Source organism: Crocuta crocuta, unplaced genomic scaffold, assembly GCF_008692635.1.
Source record: "Crocuta crocuta isolate KB4526 unplaced genomic scaffold, BGI_CrCroc_1.0 scaffold167, whole genome shotgun sequence".
Classification (NCBI taxonomy): Eukaryota; Metazoa; Chordata; class Mammalia; order Carnivora; family Hyaenidae; genus Crocuta; species Crocuta crocuta.
This window is the reverse complement of record NW_027532406.1, coordinates 2,960,243-2,972,790: the sequence shown is the minus strand read 5'-3', so window position 1 is coordinate 2,972,790 and position 12,548 is coordinate 2,960,243. Positions and strand designations below refer to the sequence as shown.

The 12,548-nt window shown below is 35.4% G+C and overlaps 1 protein-coding gene across 7 annotated transcripts in view; it reads right to left on the bottom strand.

Moving 5' to 3' along the window:
- The window catches only part of CFAP70 (cilia and flagella associated protein 70), a 97,206-nt gene that overhangs the window by 36,500 nt on the left and 48,158 nt on the right, over nucleotides 1-12,548 (bottom strand). For all 7 annotated transcript variants that reach the window (XR_013338653.1, XM_077778540.1, XM_077778542.1 and 4 more), the window contains 4 exons: nucleotides 11,182-11,313; nucleotides 5,698-5,823; nucleotides 656-789; nucleotides 419-534 (listed from right to left, as the gene is read on the bottom strand). Coding sequence is in view for 6 of the 7 variants with exons in the window: in XM_077778540.1 (XP_077634666.1) it covers nucleotides 419-534; nucleotides 656-789; nucleotides 5,698-5,823; nucleotides 11,182-11,313 (508 nt within the window). In the remaining variant the exon portion in view is untranslated. The remainder of the gene's footprint in view (nucleotides 1-418; nucleotides 535-655; nucleotides 790-5,697; nucleotides 5,824-11,181; nucleotides 11,314-12,548) is intronic.

Below are 12,548 nucleotides of genomic sequence, written 5' to 3'. Positions count from 1 at the left end.
GTGTAGCAACATGGACGGACCTTGAGGGTGCTATGATGAGCGAAATAAATCAGGTAGAGAAGGACAAATACCATATGTTTGCACGTATAGGAGGATTAGGAGGAACTTGACAGAAGACCAAGGGGGAGAAGGAGGAGGGAAATAGTGGGGGAGAGGGAGAGAGGCAAACCATGAGAGACTCTTGAATGCTGAGAACAAACTGAGGACTGATGGGTGTTGGGGGGGAGCGGGGAGATGGACATGGAGGAGGGCACTTGTGGGGATTAGCACTGGGTGTTATATGGAAACCAACTTGACAATAAACTATTTGTAAAAAAAAAAAAAAAAAAGAACTATATGATGATTTATTAGAAAATGAAAAGAGAAAGGGAGACTCATAATGGAAGAAAACACATTCATATCGCAGGAAATACCATACCAAGTAAAGTCCAGGCTACAACATTGGTTGGTTCCAAGCAAGTAGCATCCTCAAAGAAAATTTCTGCCTGCTCATAGTTCTCCATCAAGACAGCCAGGACACCACACAGCAACAAGCTGAGATGAGACCAGCAACGTGATTAACAACATGGTCCCGTGTCATAGTCATGGAACCAAGAAAATTTCATAGAGAAGCCTATCTTCTTCTACTCATTCTTCATATCCCTTCCACCCATACCTGTGGATATGATTCTGGTTGAGGGAAAGGGCTCTCCGAAAACACTCCTGTGCTTTGATGTTGTCCTCAGTTAGGAGGCAGAAGGCACCATAGTCCAACCAGTGATCCAGGTTCTGGGGCTCACGGACCAACCTCTATCGCATGAAGCATTAGGAAGACCAAGATTATTGTACACTATGCCATATTTTTATGCACATAAAGCCATAAATACCGTAAGTTTTATGAAAACAGAAACTATGTCATTTTTTGTTTGCCACTGCATTCTTAAAGTCTAGCACAGTCACCATTCTGGCTCATAATATGTGATGAATAATTATTGGAATGATTTAAAAATTAAATTTTCAAGTCATTATTTCCTAATGTCAATGTTCTGGTTACCATAAGCTCATCCAATTACTGGGAAACCTAGATTCATTTTATAGTTCATTTTAAAGATTTACCTATAATAATTTTTGTCATAGTTTTGAGATGGCAAGTTTAAATTTAAGTACAAATATGTAAAAAAAAAAAGCATCTCATAAGTGAAAACCACAAAACATTGTTGAAAGAATTAAAGATGACAAATAAATTGAAACACATCCAATGTCCATGGATTGAAAGACTTACTATTATTGAGATGTCAATACTGTCCAAAGCAATTTACAGATTCATAATAATCTATTAAAGTCCCAATGATATATTATGCAGCAACAGTAAAACCCATCCTGAAACTTACATGGAATCTCAAGGGACCCTGAATAATTAAAACAATCTTGAAAAAGAACAGAACTGGAGGACTCATATTTACTGATTTAAAAACTTACAAAACTACATAATCTGTGTGGTACTGGTATCAAGACAAATATATATATATATATAACAATGGAATAGAATAGAGAGCTCAGAAATAAATCCTCATATATATGGTCAAATGATTTTTGACAAAGGGGCTGAGACCATTCAATAGGTAAGGACAGACTTTTCAACAAAAAGCGCTAGGAAAACTGGATATCTGCATCTGCATGTAAAAGAACGAACTTGGACCCTTAATTTACAAAAATTAATTCAAAATGGATCAAAGACCTAAATGTTAAGACCCAAAACTATAACACTTTGAGAAGAAAATTTGGCACAAAACTTCATAACTCTAGACTTGGCAATGATTTCTTAGATATGATACCAAAGGCACAAGCAACAAAACAAATAATAGACAAATTTGACTTCATCAAAAACTTTTTTAAAACTTTTGTATATCAAGGGTGCCTGGGTGGCTCAGTCAGTTAAGTATCAGAATTGGGCTCAGGTCATGATCTCATGGTTTGTGGGTTTGAGCCCTGCATCGAGCTCTTTGCTAAAAGCTCAGAGCCTAGAGCCTGTTTCAGATTCTGTGTCTCCCCACCCTTTTTCTCTGCCCCTACCATGTTCGTGCTCTGTCTCTTTCTCTCAAAAATAAACATTAAAAAAATTTTTTTAATTAAAATAAATTTTTGTACATCAAAAGAAAATATCAACAGAGTAAAGAGGTAACTCATACAATGGGATAAAATATTTGCAAATCATATATCTGGTAAGGGGTTAATATTGAGAATATATAAAGAACTACTAAAATTCAACAACAAAAAAATTAAACAACCTGAGTCAATAATAGACAAAGGACTTGAGTAGACATTTCTCTGAAGATCTACAAATGCCAAAACACATAGGAGAAGATGCTCAACATTACTAGTCATCATGGAATCAAACCACAATGAAATACCACCTCACACCCATTAAGAGAGCCAGTATTAACAAAACAGAAAATAACAATTGTTGAGGATGAGGAGAAATTAGAACTCTTGCAAAGAGTGGGGATGTAAAATGGTGCAGTCACTTTGTAAAACAGATGGTGGTTCCTCAAAACTAAAAACAGAATTACCATGTGATACAGCAATCCAACTTCTGTGTATATACCCACAAGAATTGAAAGCAGAGTTTCAAAGAGATATTTTCAGAGATATTTGTATATCCATGTTCAAAGCAGCAATATTCATAATAGGTAAAAAGTATAAGCAACCCAAGTGCCCACTGACAAATGAATGGATAAGCAAAATGTAGTATATATATATACAATAGAGTACTAGCCAGCCTTTAAAGGAAAGAAAATGCTGACCGATGCTCCACAACATGGACATATGCAAAGTGAAATAAGCTAGTCACAAAAGGACATAACATATAATTTATATAGATTGATGTTTTGAAGTCATTGTAGTCTAAATGTTCCCTTGTCAATTAATTTAGAACATTAATTCCAAAGTTCTGGAACATATTTTCCTATTAAAAAACTATAAATGTGAAAAGATGTTCAAAATAAGTAGATATTAGAGAAATGCAAAATAAAACCACAACACAATGAGATACCACTTTACACCCATTTGAAGGGCTGTAGTTGTTTAAAAGATGTATAATAATAAGAATTAGTGAGGATATGAAAAAAGGGAAGCCTCATCTATTGCTAGTGGGAAGATAAAATAGCACAACCTTTTCGAAAACAGTTTGGCATTTCCTCAAAAAGATAAGCATAGGGTTACCATATGACCCAGTAATTCCGCTTCTAGATATACACCCAAGAGAACTAAAAACATATGTCCATATAAAACTTAAATACTTTATAAATGAATGTTTATAGAAGCATTATTTGTAATAGTCAAAAAGTAGAAATCAGTCAAATACCCATCGTCTAACGGACAAATAAACAAAATATGCTATATCTATACAATGGAATGTTATTGAGCCATAAAAAGGAATAAAATCTAATACATGCTATGACATGAATGACCTTTAAAGACATGCTATTTTATAACTGTCAGTTTGTACCTCTGAATTCCCTTTACCTGTTTTGCCCATTCCCCCATCCACACACAACTGAACACCAAAAACCAAATAATGTGAATAAAAATGGACAGAGGACCTAATAGACATTTTTTGAAAGAATATGTACAGATGTCCAGCAGATGCTTGAAAAAGATGGTCAACATCACTCATCTTCAAGGAAATGAAACTACAATAGCTAGTCTATTTTTGCCAAAAAGACAAAAAATAACAAGTACTGGCAAGGATGTAGAGAAAAAGGAACTCTTGTGCATTGTCGAATGTAAATTGGGAATGTAAATTGGTGCAGCCACTATGGAAAACATTATGGAGGTTCCTCAGAAAATTAAAAATAAAAATATCATACAACCCAATAATTTCACTTATGAGTTTTTACTTGAAGAAAACCAAAACACTGATTTGAAAAGATATGCACCCCTGTTTACTGCAACATTATTTACAATTAGCCAAGATATGAAAGCAATCTAAGTGTCTATCAATAGATAAATGGATAAAGAAAATCGTGTGTGTGTGTGTGTGTGTGTGTGTGCGTGCATGTGTGTGTGTGATGGAATATTATTCAGCCATAAAAAAGAATAAAATCTTGTCATTTGCAACAACAGGATGGACCTCGAAGGCACTACGCTAAGTCAAATAAATCAGACAGAAAAAGTCAAATACCATATGATTTCATTTATATGTAGAATCAAAAACAAAGCAAAATAAACAGCAAGAAAAAACCAGAAACAGACTCATAAATATAGAAAATTGGTAGTTGTCAGACGGAGGAGTGGGGGAGGACGGGTGAAATAGATGAAGGGGATTAAGATATAAAATTGCCAGTTATAAAATAAATAAGTCATGGGAATGAAAAGTACAGCATAGGGAATATGCTCAATAATATTGTAATAACTTGTATGGTGACTGATGGTAACTATGCTTATTGTGGTAAGCATTTTGTAATATATATAATTCTCAAATCGCTATGTACACCTGAAACTAATACAATACAGTATTGTATTGAACTATGAACTATGCTTCAATTAAGAAAAAGAATATCATATAAATGACACCATATAGTATGTAACCTGTTGACAGTGGCTTCTTTCACTCAGTATAATGCCTTTGAGATTCATGCAAGTTGTTGTATTAGTAATTCATTCTTTTATTGCTGAATAGTATTTCATTATATGGATAAGCCATAGTTTGTTTATTCACCCTTTAAAGAACATTTGGGTTACTTCCATTTGAGCGATTATGAATAAAGTTGCTATAAGCATTCATGTACATAAGATTTTACTTCTTTAAGGTAAATACCCAGGAGTAGGTCATAAGGTGAATGAATATATAAGACACTGCCAAACTCTTTTCCAGAGTGACTTTATCATTGTGCATTTGCTCCAGCAAAGTATGATGGGTCCAGTTGCTTTGTATCCTCATTAGCACCTTGTATTGTCAGCATTTTTCATTTTAGTTATTCTAATAAGTTGTAGTGGCATCTTATTGTGGTTTTAATTTGCATCCCACAATAGCTAATTATGTTGAATATCTTTTCATGCTCTTATTTATCATATTTAGTGAAATATCTGTTCAAATCTCTTGCCCATTTTTTACTTAGTTGTTTTTCTATTACTGAATTTTAAGAGTTCTTAATATTCTGGATACAAATAAATCTTTTGTCAAAAATATGTCTTGCAGATATTTTCTCCTTTTCTTTCTCTTAATAGTGTCTTTTACAGAGCACACATTTTTAATTTTGATGAAGTTCCATTTATCATATTTTTCTTTCGTGGATCATGCTTCGGTGTCATGTCCAAGAACTCTTTACCTAACTCCAGATCATGAAGACTTTTTCCTTTGTTTTCTTCTAAAATATTTATAGTTTCATGGTTTACATTCAGATCTGTGCTCCATTTTAGGTTGATTTTTTACAATGTTTAAGGTTTAAGTCAAAGTTCATTTTTTGGATATGGATGACCAATGGTTCTAAAACCATTTCTTTGAAAATATTGTCCTTTCTCCATTGAATTTATTTTACACCTCTGTAAAAAAAAATAATGGCCTAATTTGTATGGACGTATTTATAGACTCTATTGATTTATGTGTCTATCCTTTCATCAGTCCTGATGGGTTTTAAATAATTAAAAACTACTAATTGTTATACCAATGTTATACAAACAATAATAACAACAACTACTAGAAGGACCTTTAATTACCTCTTCATAATACACTGCTGCCATTTCAAAGTTCTCATTGACTTCTGCTTCAAATGCAAAGAGTCGAAGCTGTTCATCACTTGTATAAATGGTTGAAACAGTGCCTTGGACATCATCTGGCATGGTCTTATCAACATCAAGATTTTAGTTAGACAAAACAAAGCAATTACAAGTAGAGAATCTTAAAAGAATAAACTAGATGTGAGACATAAGTCGTGAGGCTGAAAATGATATTCGAGTTTCTTACAGTCTTGCCAATATAGTAAGAAGTGAGGGTGAACCAAGAGAGAAATATCAAGGATGAAAGAGAAGGTCAGGTATCTGAATGCCAACAATCTAAGCTCATGGAAGTGAGTAAAAATTAAGTAGGACAGACTTCCTCTTCAACACTTAGGGCAGTCAAAATCCCTAAGTAGGCTTCCTTTGACCTCAAACAGCTTCCTTCATTTTCTCTTGTATATGGAACAAATACTATCATTTTTAGGTGCCATGGCATGAAAAGGGTTGGTAAGCACTATCTAGAATCTTCAAACATCAAAAACAAANTCTCTCTCCTAGAAATAAATAAAAAACATTAAAAAAAAAATTTTTATAAAAAAAAAAAACAAAACAAAAAAATAGGGGACTAAGGATAAAGCTTTGGAAGTTACCTCTGTACCTTCAGTGGGATATATAAATACATCTCATATCCCAAAAAGAAATTTTTCAGAAATAGCCATAACGGTAGGGAAAAACCCAAAAAAATATTATGCTGTATATACCATCAAGGAAAGAAGTTCTAGCATAATAAGTAATCTCCTGGATCAGAAGCTATTGCCAAGGAAGGCCTCCTCAAATTCTTTAATTAGAATTAAAAAAAATTATCAGTGACATTAACAAGTAGAGTTGCCAAGGGACATAGAGAGTAAAGCTAAATTTGAGATGGGCCAAAGAGAGCTCCTGGTTACAGATTAATGCCTCTGTTCTTTGTTCTTTTAATTTTGATGATCTTGACCTTCAGATCCCTCCAGCAACACACTACAGTGCCCAAACCAGAAATACTCTACCTCTAATAGCCCACTCTAAGAACCTATGTTACAAGCCTTCAGTCTTTTTGTCACTTGAATCCCCTTAAAGTAACTACTCTCTGTCTTTATTTCCTTAATTTCCAATATGCCTATCTTTTCCCAACTGGGTAATCCTGGACCCCATGATCATCCACTCACACTATTCTCCCCAACAAACTCAGGTCCCAGGTATCCTTGTCCTTTGCCTGCACTTGGTCTGAAAACTCCCAAATTAAAACAATCCTACAGGAGGTGCTAATTGGTCCTGAGGAAAACTGCATACACACAGAAATATCTGAGCTGCCACAGATTCTTTGGCATTCAGTCTTAGCTAAAGGCCTTTCATACTCAGCAATTTATGTATTTGTCCTTGTTTAACAACATATTCCATAATGCTATGATGCAGTATCTAAATTTTCTTCTCTTTCTTTAAGCTTTTCATTCAACCCTTATTCCCTTCACTGTCCAGTAAAGAATGTAAATCATTAGGCCAGAGATACCTCAACTTTTTAAAAATTTATTTCTTTTCTTAAATATGTTATTGTCAAGTTGGTTTACATATAACACCCAGTGCTCATCCCAACAAGTGCCTCCCCCTTGCCCATCACCCCTTCCCCTCTCCCCTACCCTCATCAGCCCTCAATTTGTTCTCAGCATTCAAGAGCTGAGCGAAGTAAGTCAGGAAGAGAAGGACAGATACCATATGTTTGCACATATAGGTGGATTAGGAGGAAGCTAACGGAGGACCATGAGGGAGAAGAAGGGGAAAAATAGCTGGGGAGAGGGAGGGAGGCAAACCATGAGATACCTCAACTTTTGAACACCATACTGAAATAGTTTATTTCTGCATCCATTGTATCTCTTTACTTTCAGTCTGAAGAAGCATCACATCCTTCTCTGTTGCAAGACTAACCTTTCCATCTAAACACTTGATCCTTTCCCATTTGTATATATCCTGGGTTTGCCATCAATTTTTCTCTCTTTGCTTCTATTTTTAATTTCTCCCAGTATGCTGACTCCCAAATCTATGGACATGCTAAAGGCATTTCTAGCTTAAAAAGAAAACCTGTATAATTTCTAGCTTCTATTTTCCTACTTCTTCCTTTCATCTTCCAACTTTTTTTTTTAAGTTTATTTACTTATTTTCAGAGAGAGAGAGCACAAGCAGGAGAGGGGAAGAAAGAGAAGGAGAGAGAATCTTAAGCAGAGAGAGATCTGATGTGGTGCTCGATCTCAGGAAACTTGAGATCATGACCTGAGTAGAAATCAGGAGTTGGACACTCAACAAAGTGAGCCACCCGGGCACCCCCCCCAACTTCCTGAATTTATATTTATCTGCTTCCTAATCACTCATTTACTCCACAATTCATTATAATTTGAACACACTCCATTAATTCAATGATATTGCTATGTAAAAGTTAATAACCTCCTTAGTTTCCGATCCAATGAAAATTTTTCAAAAATTTTTTTCTCCAGTTTTATTCAGTTATCAGATATAACTGTTGTATATCATGTGTAAGTTTAAGGCATACAGCTTAATGGTTTGACTGAACATATATTGTAAAATAATTACCACAGTAACTTTAGTTAGCATCCATCATCTCATATGGACACAATTAAAAGAAAAAGAAAAATATTTTTCTTATGATAAGAACTCTTAGGATTTACTCTCCTAACAACTTACAAGTATATCATACAACAGTATTAGCTATAGTCATCATGCTGTACATTATATCCCTGGTGCTTGTTTATTTCGTAACTTGAAGTTTGTACTTTTTGACCACCTCTTTCCAATTTCCCCTCCCCATTCCTCAGCTTTTGTTTTTCAACAAACTCCTAGGAATATTTGACAATGTTAACTACTTTTTCTTCTTAAAATTCTCTTTTCTTAGCTTCTGTAACACCCCTGTCTTCTGGTTCTTTTACTCTTTTAACAATTCATTTATCTCCTTCATTAATTCTTTTATTCATCCATTCCTTAAATGTTGGTGCTTCTATTGTGTTCTACCACCAGCTTGCTTCTCTATCTACTCATGTTTTTCTCAGTTGCATCATCTATAACCATAATTTAACTAGCATCTACAAGTATATCTTGTTTTACTGAGCTTCAAAGATATTACTTTTTAAAATTTTATTTATTTATTTATTTTACAAATTGAAGGTTCATGGCAACTCTGTGTCAAGTAGGTTTATTGGTACCATTTTCTAATAGCATTTGCTTACTTTGTGTCTCTGTGTCATGTTTTGGTAATTCTCACAATATTTTAAGCTTTTTCATTGTTAATTATATTTGTTACAGTGATCTGTAATCAATGACTAGGACTCAGTGAAAGCTGAGATGATGGTTAGCATTTTTTAGCAATAAAGTTTTTAGATTTTGTTTTTGTTTTAGAGAGACAGTGTGTGTGAGCCAGTAAGAGGGGCAGAAAGAGAGAGAATCTTAAGCAGGTGTGGTGTCTGACACAGGACACGATCCCATTTCCCTGGGATCATGACCTGAGCAGAAATCAAGAGTCAGACACTCAACCAACTGAGCTACACAGGTGCCCAGCAATAAAGTATTTTTTAATTAAGGTATGTACATTGTTTTTCTAGATACAATGCTATTATTACAAATGTAATAGACTATAATACAGAGTAAATATAACTTTTATATGCACTAAGAAACCACAAAATTAATTTGACTTGCTTTATTTTGATATTTGCTTTATTGTGGTGGTCTGGAATCAAAACTTCAGTGTCTCCAAGGTTTGCCTATATATATTCATGGCTCCTCAGATCTCATCTCCATCTCAGATCTCACTCTTGAGAAAAATCCCAAAAGAACTAATGTTCAAAAGTAATTTCAACATCACCTGCCTCCCACTAAATCTGCTTGTGTTGTATTTCTTGTCCTGCTTACTGGTACTACCAGCTACCCAGTCTTTGAGCCTTAAACTTAAGACTCTTTGACCCCTTTTCTTCCTTACTATGTAAGAACCAGTTAACATGACCAGTTTCACCATATCTAACCCATCCTATATACCGCTATCAGAGTGTTTTTCATAAAATGTAGATTTGATCATACTATTCCCCAGTGTAAAATAATTAAATTTATTGCTTCCAAAATTCTAATAATAGAAACGGCAAAACTTCTTTGTGTGGTATACAAGGTCTCAATCCACATTCCAAACTCTCTTATCATGAACTTATTGATCCCTGGCTTCACCTCCAATTCTCTGTCCCTTAACCTGTTTAGCATCTGATCCTGAACTATATGCAGTTTCTGTATATCCCCTATGCTTCCAAGCTTCCAAAGTTTTGTGGTGTTACTTATGACTCAAATCCTCTGAATCCTCCACCTCGAGAATTTGTTAGACTTCAAGCTCAAGGCACAGCTCTTCAGTGAATCCTTTCCTGACAAGTCTCAGGGTGAAGTTGATTACTGTTTATTTAAGCATTCCCTAACCTGCTCTACCGCCCCATTACAGCATTTGCCTAACTCTGCTACACTTATTTGTATTTTATGTCTCTCTCATCTACTAGACAGGGATTCTTTGGGAGCATAAGCAAAAGCAATTGCCACCTAATGCTCAATTTTCAAAGCAATTCATCCAAGTCATCTGTGCCCAAGGTAGGATTGTTCTCTTAATGCTAGGATACTGGACATTCCTCACCCTCCTCTTCCAGAAAGACTGGACAAATTGAAAGAAAGAGTGATGGCAACAGAGAAGAAAATAACAGTGAAGGAAAGAACAAATAAGATAGAGGGTTTGAGGAAGCACAGCTGCTTAGCAACTACCAATAGGACAAAAGACTTTGGTTTTTGTCATAGTTTTCAAAGAAACCACAACTGTATATATTTAAAAATGAGCAAATGAAGGCAAAATGCAAGATGTGCAACTACAGATATAAATAGATAAATGGGGGGCTAGGGAGGCTGGGTAGCTCAGTCAGTTAAATGGTCAACTCTTGATTTCTGTTCAGGTCATGATTGCATGGTTGTGGGATCAAGCTCTGTGTTGGACTCCACTTTGAGCATGGAGCCTGCTTGGGATTCTCTCTCCTTCTCTCTGCCCCTCCCCCCTCAAAATAAATAGATAAACTTAAAAAAAACAAAAACAAAAACAGACAAATGGGAGAAGAACAGGCTACCAGTCCAATGAAAGGGCACATTTGAAGCATCATTGTCATTTAGGCTCAATATCTGAAATCTCAAAATTTTTCTTGGTTTTGATTGCCAATATCAGAGAGCAAGTTGAGAAATTATACACATTCGCAGAATAAATAAAATGATAATTTTTGTTTTACAATTTGCATTAGCCGATTTTATTTTTTAAATCAACCACATTTATGTTTGCTGAATTAAGGAAGAAAGGAAGCAAGGAAGGAGGGAATCATTCAGAGACCTTGATGCCTTAAAGAGAAAAGGAAGGGCTCTCCGTTCTTGAGCACCTACCTGGTTTAAGGCCACATGCATCTGATCCACCAAGAACACATAGAGCTCACTAATAAATGTCTGCAGTTCCTCTTGGCTTTCAAATGGTGTTGTCTTCAAATACTTCTCTCTCACAATCTTTACTACAGCATGCTGTAAGAGGCACAGATCACCCATTTGAATACAGAGTCCAGTACTGTGCTGACAACACAGGCCTCCCTAGAGCTTCTGGTGTAAGGCTCATCAGAACTTCAGAAGGTGATCAGTTTCTCCCTTGGTGACTGATTGTCAGCTCTCTGATTTTACCCCAATCAACATACTCTGCATGACTTCTTTTCTTTTCTTTTTTTAATTTTTAATAGTTTATTTATTTTTCAGACAGAGACAGAGCATGAGTAGGGGAGGTGCAGAGAGACAGAGGGAGACACAGAATCTGAAGCAGGCTCCAGGCTCTGAGCTAGCTGTCAGCATGGAGCCCGACACGGGGCTCAAATCCATGAACTGTGAGATCATGACCTGAGTCAAAGTCGGACGCTTAATCAACTGAGCCACCCAGGCACCCCTGCATGACTTCTTTTCTTAACATCATCACTAATACAGTCAATGCAGAACTCCTATCATGTGAAGAGAGTCATAACGATAAAGAAGACCTCAGCATTCATTAGGTTTATGTATTACATCTCTCATCATGGCCACATACAAGGGAAAAAGGTCTGATTTGACAGTGTAGAGAATGGAATTTTGGTTCTAATCCTGCCACTGTACAACCTCAAAAATTATAGTTAATACCCCCATGAATGTGTGCTTCTGGTATTATTATCTTACTTCAGAAGATGATTGAGAAGCCAAACAAAGATGACAGGTAGGTGGTGAAGCTTTAAAATGCTGTACAAATAACATATTGCTATAGCAATGGTGGCTTTTATTCCTCCCTAAACTAATGTTATTGTCAGGTTATATACTAAGCAGTTTCCATGCATTATATTATTTAATTCTAATAATGAACCCATGTGATAATATTAGTATTATCCCTTATTGTTAGGCAAAGAAATTAAAGCTCAAAGAAATAAAGTCATTTGACCATCCAGCTAGTAATGGTAGAACCAGGAATTAAACTAAGTTGTGATCATGCCATCTACTGAGAAGAGCGTTTCACCTCCATGAGCATCAGTTATTTTTCACTTTATTACTTCCATGTGCTTTCTTTTTATCTGTTTAATACAGGACAGGACACATGGTAAATGTGCACAGAGAGGCAATCCAGTGTAGCCATTAAGAATATGAGTTCTGGAGCAAGATTGCCTGAATTTAAGTCCCATCTTTAACCTTTACTACCTCTGTGATCTTAGGGAAATTACTTAACCAATTAATATTGCATTTCTCTGTCT